The following is a 12,093-nucleotide window of genomic DNA, read 5'->3' as shown; positions in this document are numbered from 1 at the left end:
CTACAACAACAATGCTTACAAGATCGACCTCCCGCATGACAAGTACAACGTGAGTGACGTCTTCAACGTCAAGGATCTCTCGCCCTACCATGGTGATGAAGAATTTGATCCGAGGTCGGATCTTTCCCAAGGGAGAGGAGATGACGCGGAGCATCCCAAGGTCATCCCCATGGACCTACCTACGTCCCCTACGACACCACTTGGACCAATGACAAGAGCACGAGCAAAGGCTATTGAAGATAAGGTGAACTCATTCCTCTTTGAACTACCACTTTCTATGCATGATACATGGCTACTACCTCAAGCAGAAAACCCATGTGTGATTAGGTACTTGGAGGAAAGCCATGGATCAGCTACACCCAACGGACAAGACGGCGAGGACACCAAGCTCAATGGACAAGAAGAAGGACTGCTCGAAACTCCCAGTCACCGGACGACCGGCGAACCCCGGACTTCCGACGAACTCCAGGCACCGGACGACCGGCGCTACCACACCCGAGCCAAAACGCCGGACTTTCGAAGACCACCGAACGACCGACGCCCCAGACATCTGACCCCGACCGGACGTCCGACCCAAGCACATCCGAGCCGAATCTACGGACGCCCGACGAGCACCAGACGTCCGGACCCTCACGAGCCTCCGGACGACCGGTAACCACCGGATGTCCGACACCTGTGTGCTGATTTCATGTGGGCCGTAGCCCATGTACCCCTTCGACCTCTAAGACTATATATAGACCTCCTCCTCCTCTTTTCTAGGGTTAGCGTTGTGATAGCTCATATTAGAGATAGAGCCTCACTCATCCACATTAGATCTACTCCTTGAGAGAGACCGCAACCCCTCTACGGAGAAGATTCCCTTGGATTCAGGACCCCCTTTTGGGCGGCCCCATTAAGACCTCCTTTGGAGAAGAACCGGTTACCGTGTATCGTCCCTTGTTGGTCGTGGATCGTGTGAACTCTTTTGTGTTCGAGAATCTAGCATATGTGTGATCATTCTTGTTGGTTTTAGTGTTCCTCTCGTGTTTCCCCTCGTGTTCCCCCTCGTGTTTCCCCTCGTGTTCATCATGTTCATCGCGGGGTCCGCTCCTTTTGTGAAAGATAGGCCATCTAGGATCCCACCCTACATCAACATTGTTGTAAATATTGTCATTGTTTGTTTTAGATTTTATTTCCATTTTCTCTCTTCTTGAAATGTAATGCCAATGCACTAATTCATTATTCCTTAAAAACTTCATTATTTAATTTTTTTAATTCTTATTACATTTTTCTTTCCCCTTTAAGGGCAATAGCTAGCCACTAATCAGTCTTGTTAGCAAACTTCATTTTTGTGAAAATCCCGATGTTACATGCTTATACTTGCATATATTGAAAGTGTGCAATTTATGTGTAAATTGTGTGCAATTTTTGTTTTATTATTTTCTTCTTCTTAAAGGGTAATACCAATACCATTAATTCATTCTTCATTAGAAAGCTTTATCATTTGGATTTTTGTTTTAGTTTTTATATTACTTTCTTTCTTCTTTAAGGGTAATACATATACCACTAATTCATTGCTTTTTGATAAACTTCATTTTTGCAAAACAATCACTATTATATGCTTATTCTCGCATATTATTATAAAAAGGCATAATTTAAGCGTTAATTGTGTGCAAATTTTGTATTTTTTCTTCTTAGTTTCATTCCATTTTTCTTCTTCTTAAAGGTTAATACTAATGCCACTAATTTATTTTCTGAGAAAACTACATTAATTTGATTTGATTTTAGCTTTATTTTATTTTATATTTCTTTAAGGTTAATACCGATGCCACTAATTCATTTTTTCTTAGCAAAATTCCGTTTTGCCAAAATTTCACTATGATATAGTACTTATTCTTGCATATTATAACAAAATGCAATTTTTTTTGTAAATTATGTGCAACTTTTGTCATTATTTATTTTATGTTCTTTTTCTTTCTTCTTAATGGGTAATATCAAAGCCGGTAATTCAATTTTTCTTAGAAACTCCATTATTTTGGTGTTGATTTTTCTTATTTTGTTCTTTATTTTCATTCTTCTAAAAGGTTAGTACCAATCTCACTGATTCATTCCTCCTTATAAAACTTTGTTTGTATGAAAATTCCACTATTATATGCTTATTCTTTCATATTATAACAAAAATGCAATTTTTGTGTATTTTTTTTATTATTTTACTATTTTTCTTCTCGAAGGTTAATACTAATGCCACTAAGTCGTTTTTTCTTTGAAAACTTCATTATTTTGATTTTTAGAATTAGAGATGTCATGGCTCAAATACCAATACCATTAATTTATTCTTTTTTGGAAAACTTATATTTTGCAAAATAAAACTATTATACGTTCATTCTTGCATATTATGAAAAGTGCAATTTTTGTGTAAATTGTGTGAATATTTGTTATTTGTTTTAGTTTTCATTTCTTTTTCTTTTTTATTTATAGGTAATACTAATGCTACTAATCTATTCCTTTTTTAAAGAACTTCTTTTTTGCATAAGTTTCACTACATTACATGTTTATTCTTGTATATTATATATGTTCCACTAACCGTAACTCTGAATTTTTGACTGAACCTGAAGATTATCAATGTTGCTCTTAATTCCTAATGAATAGTCTATATTATCAGTGTTACTACATGAGGTTGAGCTTCTGTGTTTAGAATAAAAATTCGCAATGAATTCTGAATGTGTATAGCCACCATGGTCAGGATACAAAGCTAACTAGCCTACAACGCAGCCATCAAGAGCTACCTCATGAGGATGCGTACGTCTGCATGTCGAGCTGGTAACTAGCCTACAAGAAAAGTGACTGGAGTATTTGAGAAAAAAAAGTGACTTGCTCAAATATAATTTCCAGTCAATTTACATCTAGCCGGTCCCTTTCTTTTTTCTTTTTAGAAAAAATAATCTTGTAAGACTGTCTAAAAAGAAGTAATTTTAAAACTCTTTTATAAGACTTCTAAAATTTAAGTGTTGCGATAGACATATCTTAGTCGACGTCTCAACTCTTCTTAAAAGCTAAGGTATAGAAGGTGTATACTAGTTTTTTGCTTCGTTGATATCATGGAACGGGGCCACATGCCGTCCTATTTGTCTGTAACACAAGATGTACACACGATTATATACGTCTTCCACACTGGTCTTTCTTTCCGCCCATCCTCCTCGGCATGACTGATCTACCCTACCCCCGCAAGTCCGAGGTCTCCCACTCCTTTCGTCTGCAGCTTCGGAGATGGGAGGGGGCGAGGACCCCAAGGTTAAAAATAAATTTACTGTTTTATCTCCGTTCGGCAGTGGCGAGACGATGGTGTTGCCGTCGGCGTGGAATAAGGTCTCCTGCCCCACCATCGTTTCGGTGATGCTTCTTCTTATCGCCTGAAGGCATGTGGAATATGGTGTGTCCCTAGATCTGGTTCTTCAGGTTCGATGTTTTCTTCTATAGGGTTATCTCAGTCGAGTTGTTCTACGGAGCGGACAACATGGTTGTACATCGTGGTCCTCCGCCTCCAGTTCCGATCGATGGAGGTTGACCAGCCTTGACTTTGTCGGGGAGCGTGTGAGAGTAGTGGTCCCCGACTCCGTCTGTGGGAACCAAGGAGTTCTAGGTTCTCTAAGACGTTTTCTACTTGGGGAGGTAATTTTTCTATGCAGATTGCTCTGGTCGGTGTCTTCTTGTCTACATTGATGGCTTCCTAGCTATTGCTTCTAGAAGCTCTTGGGTGTAAACAAGTTTACTCCACTGAGGCGTAGGCCCAGAGACGGCAACGACTTGCCCACTACGGAACATCGCTGGTAATTGACATACCCATATAAGTCGTTTTGTTTCAAATTGATAGTTTTTTTCTTTCATGAATTTGGCCATCTCATGGAGAATGAAGTGATTGTGCCTAGGTTTCAATTTATATGGACAACCGCCTTCTTAAATCTTGAATATGGCCATACATTATTGCCCCCTCTCAATTTTCTTCCTAGGTCCGCCCCTGCGCTGGATGCAGGATAAAGAAGACTCCAACATCCCAATAAGGCGTGGATTGTTTCTCCGCGGAAATGACGAGGATCGGGGAGGAAAGCCCGTGGTGGGGCAGCGACCAAATGCGCCGTGGGCTTTCCCCAGGCTGACTTGCCCCATGGGTTGCACGCCCTGGTTTTCGACGGGGATCCGGGAGGGATACCTGACAACCAAACGAGCCCTAATTTGGATTTATTTTCCAATTTCTTTTTTTGCGGGGTTAAAAGGATTTGATTGCTCAACTATTGGAATATTCGTTCCTACATAGCAGAGGAACGTCTGCAGGTCTAGAGTGCAACCAAACTGCAGTTCGGCCCTCCGATCGTCCGAAAGCAGCAAGTGTGTGGCTAACAACGTTCTGATTCCTACTTACATGAGCAATAGAGATATCCCTTTCACCAAAGAGCCTCTTAATATCCCGAACTATCATTCTATGTGGCGATCTGTCAAGGGTAGGCGACTTGATCAACTTGACTGCATCCATGCAGTCCATCTCGATGTCTACCGGGCGAGTAGACCATTGTAGAGCAAAGCTTAATCCCTCCTGACATGCCAACAACTCAGCCTGGAGCGGTCCAGAACAATGCAAGATAGAACGACAAGCGGAGAAGATAATGTTGCCGTCATTATCACGTAGGATCATACCGACTCCTGCTAATCCACCATCGGTATCAACGAACGACCCGTCAACATTCAGCTTCACGCGACCGGCCGGCGGGGCAGACCACTGGACTGTGTGGCTGCATGTTGTGTTGCTGTATTTATCATTGTAGAACTATACCCAATAGGCGGCAGCACCATCTTCCCTTTGATGATGTCAGTGGTTAGAAAATGATTGATGCATCGAAGAGATTCAGCATAGCTAATTAGAAATCTGCAGGAAGCTTCAATTGGAGGTGGTAGCTTATGGTGTACTATTTCATTACGTACATACCAACTCCTCCACAACACCATCAACACATGCATGCGATCATCTTCATTTAGCTTACACAGAAGATCAAAAAGCCACTCAGGGCCTGTATTCCTCACTGAAGCTAAGTCCGGCAATAGCCATTTTTCCTGTATGGCGTTTCACAAAGCAACAGCCAATAGGCATCTACAGAATGTGTGGAACGTGTCCTCCGGTTCCATCGCACACAGCGGACAAAGGTTAGACACCTCAAGTTTCCGTGATTTTTTATTCACCCAAGTTGCCAGTGAATTTGTGACCAAACGCCATGCAAAGATACGCACCTTTGGTGGAGCAGGGCACCTTCATATAAGTGCCCAGACGGCACGTCGCCCGTCCGGTGCCCTACTCGATGCGACTGTAGTCTGACGGTGAATCTCATCATATGATAGATGATAAGCACTCCGGACTGTGAACAATCCAGAACGCTCAGGCGCCCAAGCGATAATATCTCTGTCCAACCGTGGCACCACCTTGATCTTCATAATTTCCATGACATCTACTGACATGAAATGTTGATAGTAGTTGGATGTTCCAATTTCCTCGGTCGTCCAGGAGCTCGCTAACACGCCGAAGACGGCAGCGCCCCTGGGGTGATATTGGCAACCTCACAAGTGGATGTGGTATCCACTGGTCACGCCAAATACGTACAGAAGCACCATCACCAATTTCTACAAAAGTGTATTTGTAAGGGTTTGTACTACTTGATATATGGCCTCTGGACTTTTCGCAAATAAAATTATACACAAGACTACTAGCGTTGCTTACAGTTTTCTAAATAGAACTCTTCAATTCATCGGGTATGCTTATGCTACGTTTGAATCAAGACACAGAAAACAGCGGACTACAGGCTACCAAAACCTATCAGCAAGAAAGATAGAGGCGGCGGACAAATAAGAGAGGAGAAGAAATAGAACTCACATCAATAGCTGATGATTTTGTCTTCCAGAGATCAACTATTGTTCTTTCATAGTTTCATGAGCGGGGAGCCTCTTTATGTTGACACCGACGCAAGTACTGCAAGATGCAAACCTACTAGCCTTTCTAAGGGAATGCAAATGAATGGAATCATGGCACCACTATTGGCATCAAGTCCACGCACTCACTTTAGCATAACACTTTCACTTCCTCGATGCCGTCCCACATGCCGTTTTATGCTGTGAAAGATGAAGGTAACACTTCCACTTCCTCGATATCGTCCCACATGCCGTTTTATGCCCAAACAAAATAGCATAGAAACCACTAGTTTGGGGAGACCAAACGAAGGTACAAGCACAGAGTTGATCAATTAAAGAGAAATACATAGATTAAGAACAAGCAAAATAAAGTCAATGCATAATGTATTTCCATCCACCATTGACAGCAACAAGAAAAGGATTGGCACCACGTCCACATAGTCACAATGTATGCCAAGGCATAATGTATGTCATGGTTGAGAAGCTCCGACCAATGAAATATAGCAACACAGGAAAAATAACAAAAGAACATTATATGTTACACTTAGAATCACTTTTTGCTGACAAAAAAACCAGCTCACTCTCATCAAGCCAAAGCCTCTTGCGGACACATCACATTCCGTTCTTCGCATCTACCAGTGAAACAAGCGCTGCACAATACCGAAAGGCAGTATTAACTTCAACACATTAATATCAATTTTTTAGTGAGATTCATACATTTTTATAAAAAGATTGACCACAATTGAGAAGTTCCGTCAGCTAGTAATGGTCAAAACTCAAAACTACGGTCAAGAAGGATGTATTTTTGTTTTGCCATGCGTTTTTTGGTTACCTTGGCTTTCTTCTTCTTTTTCTTTTCAATGTATTCCATGATCTCCCGTTGCCGCTCAAGAGTTTCCTGCAAAGCCTGCATAAACACATGAAAGCATGTTTTAAGGAAAAGTAACACATGATGGTAATGGAATTAACATGACAACATAGAAGCCTCGGTATTGTGCACTAGGAAATTGCTTTTCACCAAGGTGGAAAAGACATTACCTTGTTGGTCCGTGCAAGTTCCTCTTCCAATGCAGCGACACGGCTGGTTGCCGCCTTCAGCAGCTCCTCCTTATCCGCCGGCATTTCTGCTTGCTTTGCAAGGAGTGCAATGATCTTCTCCTCAAGATCAGCAAAGCGCTTTGCGGAGACAGTGTAATCGGCCTCGGCTGACAACTTGGATTGCTGCTGCGCCTGAGTTTTCGGTGTGCCTTGGGCTCCTATGGCAGCACCAATTACCTTCCTGGGCATGTTACGGCTCAGACGGAGCATCGTCGCAATGCTCATCACAAGGGCCATGATGCCGCCCATCATTGGTGGATTGGATGCATTAGAGACGTTTGCCACAGCTGGTGAAGAGGGTCAGTATGTCAGTGGAATGGTACACGGAGTGCTGTGTCAAAAGATTTTCAGGGTGGAGAGGTGGTATTAACCTTTAGTGAGGGCAATATTATCATCTGTTAACCCATGGCTCTTGCATATGGCATCTATGGCCTTCTCAACCATTGGAACATCACAGGAATATGGTGATCCTGGGTTCTGACATTTTTTTATAACAATTGTAAGTGAAATTTGAGTATGTGTATCATATGCGATAAATTTATCTGAGTATTAAGTCTAGAACCAGTTTGTGCCTTAATCTCCCTATTATATAACTAACATATCAGCAACAAGTCAACTGTTAGTAAATATGATTTGAGAAAACTGGAATAAGTAACATAATTTTCCTTGAGAGATGGAACTAGAGCAGCCACCTAAGTTTGAATATTGAGCCTAGAGAATTATACTTCTTGTTTAATTCACGAGAGATGAGGGACTTTATTATTTGCATGGTTTGACACTAACTAAATAACTGATAGTTCTCAAATCAGTGAAGAAACATGACTTACAGGAAACAATGCAGGAAGAAGCTCCTCATGAACAGGCGACAGTTGAGGATGCTCAATTTGGGCACGTGCGGGGTTCCTCCATTCATCTTGTCCGTTCAAAGGATCTTGCTTCTTCATTTTACAAAAATCAAAATCTGATGGATAAATACTACTATTTCCGAATGCATTGACAAATATGTTAATGTGACTATGTCTTTGTGAAAGAATATCTTTTTCTCACTACCTTCGTGTAAACGGTGCTATCTGCACAAATCATTTTCTCCCCGGCATCAAGAGATTCCAGATTGAGCTTTCCACACCTCCCGGCACCACTATGAACCATCTTCACATCAAAGTATTTAGAAAACATGAAGTTAGTTCCTTGTCCTTTGTAATTTGATGCTCTATTATAGGATAACATGTGAGGCCAAAGGATCAGATTGGAGTTTACCTTCATGACTTCAGGATTCTTCCATGGTCCTTTGTCAGCCTTCATGCAGCCACCTTGGCACTGGCAGGTTCCACCAAAAAACTCTGGCAGCTCACTGAATAACAGAAATATATGCGCAATTATTGTACCATTATAAGTAGCTTATGAGTTTAATAATGTTGATAAACCATAAATACAAATTAGAGATTTACTTCTCACCTGGCATCGATCACCTCGAGAAGCTTACTCTGGTACTTGTTACCCAATACCTAAACAAATGCACAGTTCAGGAAACAGTCCTTTAACTGAACACAAGATAAATAGAATCATAGCTAGAGAACAAAATTAACAGAGACAGAAACTTGCATGAATCTTTGCGGTGGTCTTTGGGTCAAGGAAGCTCTTAATTGTGCTCCAGAGAAGTCGGAACCCTTGGCCTGCATTAATGATGAACATCCGGCACAGCGTCTGGTACAAGAAATGTATAACCGACGCAATGAGCACTTGCTAGACAAAATCCAGCACAAACTAGTCACGTAAGCGTGATGAATTGTCTGTCATCCGTTTTGGATTACCTCTGGGTAGTTATCACCATCAATCTTCTGAAGCTGACCGATGAGATCCCTTGCAGCTTTGCTAAATTGTTTCATCCCCTGAAAATGTGATTCATCTCAATAAGCTATAGTGAAACTGCAACAGTCGGACTAATCCATGAACTTGTTTAGATACGTACGACTCCTTGCACATCAAGGATGGTAGTGCTCTGATCAATGTGGCGCTTGGCAGCTACTGAGCAAGCTGGAAACTTATCAGCAAAGTTCTTCTCAAACTCCTTGACATGGTTCTTGACGAAACGTTCCATTGTGGTAACCTGCATCAGCTTAGTGACATCGATCTGTCCGAGCCGTTCAATGTAGACGGGCCTTCCTTCCTTGTCCACTCCATGGTAGCCTTGAGGGTAGCATTCTGCGACCTTATCAGCTTCTTCGAATTCAAAACCCTGACAAGAGATTTAGGATAAAAAATGTGATATTTGTATCCTTCAGTCCAAATGGGATTAATTAAAACAGAGTTTAATATCACAAACTATATAGTAGCTATAATTACCTCAAGAAGGGTATCTGTGCCGAACTCCTTTCTCCACTGCAGCATATCAGACCACATTTGCTTTGCCTTCTCAACATCAAACTTTCTTGCCTTTAAAAACCTACACCATCACAACATTCAGTAATGCTGTTCAAAATGAAAAGTGCAGTTATGTAACATGGTGTGCCATTATATCGGATAAAATACCTAAGCATCATGTGGTAGTCATCGTGCTGCGACGGTAGAAGCTCTTCGAGCACAAGAAGCTGACGGAAGGCATCAACAGCCTGCACCTCCTCAGGGTCGCGCTCGTCCTCAATTGAAATGGACATCACCTTGCTGCTCCTCCTCCCCTTCTTCATGGAATGCCTCAGTTTTTGTGAGGCGTTCATCGCCTTTTTCTTCAGTGACACAATCATTGCTTTCTTTTCATCTTCTGAGTATTCCACATTGGATTTCCTCTTCTCTTCATAATGTGTATCTAAGGCTGCTAGCAGTCATATACATTAGTTGATTCTGTGTAGTTTCATAGAATAAATTCGGTTTTGAAGAATCATGTTGCTTTTCCATGACCGAGAGTAGAAAGCATAAACTAATATGCCACAAGAAATAATAAGAGGGCATACGCTAAGAACAGATAAATTATTATCATGTTATAATATTGCACTTTATTCAACATGAAAATGCTTATAACAGTGATGTGTATTCTCACCAGAGCTTAGATGGTGCTCGGGAGGTCCTGACAGGACTTCTGCCATGTCTGGTGTGCCCTATCTGGACCTGATCAGATATGATAGCTTTGGTTAAATATTTATGCACAATAATAGTCGCAGGACAGAGGCTAAGTCGGTACACATAACAAAAAGTATGGAATCTGCTGCCTGATGCAATGTCAAATAAAACAAAAATCATTAACTAGAATGTTCCCCAATGTTAACTAGAATGTGTTGTGCGATAAAAATAATAATTAATCCGTGTCCCTGCTTCTCCTTAAACGGCAATGCCACCATGCTCTTTAAAATGGTAATAAATGGAGAACATAATTAAGGTTGCTATAGGCATCCATGTGAACAGTGTCCTCTAGCTGTTACAAGGACCCAATCAAAACAAACACTAATAAGGATGAGCCACCTTCATCTGACAAAAAATCCCCAAATTTCAAAAATTCATGCATGAAAATGATTTCAAGTCACCACCTGGCCTGATATTTGCAGAACTCTTTGTGGGGTCTGAAAAGAAAATTAAAAGTGGGGAAGCAGATGACGTGATCCCAAATACAGACACGCACACACAAATTTTCGGCAAACGCATGAGACGGTTCTAATCAGAAGCATAAACGCAGGAATACTAAAGGCACAGAAATCCAAACCAAACTACAGGTACATTTATCGTCAATTCCACCCTTCAAACCACTACCTAGCAAATATTACAGACTGCGGCAACACTCGGATGCAATCTGATCGCCACATACCAAAGAGGGAGAGAAAGAAACGAAGAACCGGAGCAGAAGAACAAGTTCCTAATTGATTTCCGCTCGAAAGGATGACAGAACACGGGCAGGCTTACCTCCGGGCGGGAGGCTGCAGGAGGAGAGGGGATGGGAGGGGAGGAAGATGGAGAGGGCGAATGGAGGGGAAGGGGGAGGGCGTTAAGAATAGGCTTTGGTGGGTGGTGGCGGGAACTCGCCGCGAGGGGCGCACGCCAATTAGGAGAGGGCCGCACGATGACAGTAGGAGGGAGCCGGCGACGGGTGGTGTTGACGAAGGACGGGGCATGATCAGTCTGTCAAATCCAAAAAAATAAATTATGTTTTTTACTTCTCCGCTCTGGAGTCCTGTAATTAGAAGTAGTACGCTCTAAAAAACGAGAGGACATGGCGTAAGCCTCAATTACTTCTTTCATAAAAAAAATTGAGAGAAACTTTCGATCTATTTTGTAAGGGAAACGTTTGAAATCGGCGGACCAGCTGAAGCTTCGGCCGGTCGCGCCGCTCACTCGTGTAGCCGCCTCTTTTCTTTACTTCTCCCCACGCACCGCCCCACGCCTAGTGTCTGCCTTATCCCTTCGCCCCTGAGCTCCATTACTCATTCCCCATCCCCATCTGCACAAACGCCTGCTCCTCTCCTTGCAAAATCCCCTCTCCTCTCCTGATCTCCAATGCAATTAAATCCCCCTCTCCACTAGCTGCAAATCACATCGGTCTGAAGGAAGGGGCACAGAGGTGCTGCTATGCGAGTCGGGGCGAGCAGGCGACCGTGGAGATTATGGAGACGGCATCCAGCGAGCTACAACAGGTAGCCGGCGAGGTTGGCGATGGTCAGCGATGGCGCTGGGAACGGCCGAGCTGCAACCGCAAGCTAGCGAGCTACCACCGGCTGGTGTGGATGCTACAACCGCTGAGGTAGGAGCTACAACCACGCCCGGTTTTTGCTGGAACTGGTGATCGCGGCGAGCTGCAGGGTGACCACGACGGGGGAGTGCTACAACCATGACCAGGTTTGCTGGAACCGACGGAGTGTTTTGCTGGAACCAACATCCAAAAATGCTTCCACCAGAACTCGTTCTTTTTGTACCAGCGATTTTTTGCTACAACCACAGTTTTGTTTTGCTGGAACCAGCATACAAAAATGCTTCCACCTGAATTCGTTCTATTTTACCAGCAATTTTTTTGCTTTTTTATGCTACAACCACAATTTTGTTTTGCTGGAACCAGCATCCAGAAATGCTTGCATCAGAGTTTAATTC

General features: G+C 42.6%; 1 protein-coding gene across 3 annotated transcripts; it reads right to left on the bottom strand.

Annotated features, from left to right (window-relative positions):
* Positions 1–6,291: 6,291 nt before the first annotated feature.
* LOC119355474 (phosphatidylinositol/phosphatidylcholine transfer protein SFH3-like) lies at positions 6,292–10,983 on the bottom strand. 3 transcript variants are annotated; one of them, XM_037622281.1, is made up of 15 exons: positions 10,915–10,983; positions 10,061–10,128; positions 9,556–9,835; positions 9,370–9,469; positions 8,996–9,262; positions 8,838–8,915; positions 8,629–8,730; positions 8,482–8,531; positions 8,284–8,377; positions 8,077–8,175; positions 7,854–7,964; positions 7,398–7,503; positions 6,967–7,313; positions 6,761–6,835; positions 6,292–6,578 (listed from the first exon to the last, which is right to left on the bottom strand). In XM_037622281.1, the coding sequence occupies exons 2-15, from the start codon at positions 10,104–10,106 to the stop codon at positions 6,561–6,563; spliced, it is 1,773 nt and encodes a 590-aa protein (XP_037478178.1). In that variant the 5' UTR covers positions 10,107–10,128; positions 10,915–10,983; the 3' UTR covers positions 6,292–6,560. The 3 variants fall into 3 exon arrangements, with proteins under 3 accessions (XP_037478178.1, XP_037478176.1, XP_037478177.1); XM_037622279.1 differs by having other exon boundaries at positions 9,556–9,838; positions 10,915–10,978; XM_037622280.1 differs by having other exon boundaries at positions 9,556–9,838; positions 10,820–10,924.
* Between the last annotated feature and the right edge of the window lie 1,110 nt (positions 10,984–12,093).

The sequence above is a fragment of the Triticum dicoccoides genome, chromosome 2A, assembly GCF_002162155.2.
Source record: "Triticum dicoccoides isolate Atlit2015 ecotype Zavitan chromosome 2A, WEW_v2.0, whole genome shotgun sequence".
Lineage (NCBI taxonomy): Eukaryota > Viridiplantae > Streptophyta > Magnoliopsida > Poales > Poaceae > Triticum > Triticum dicoccoides.
The sequence above is the reverse complement of the archived record's forward strand: the minus strand, read 5'-3'. Positions and strand labels throughout refer to the sequence as shown.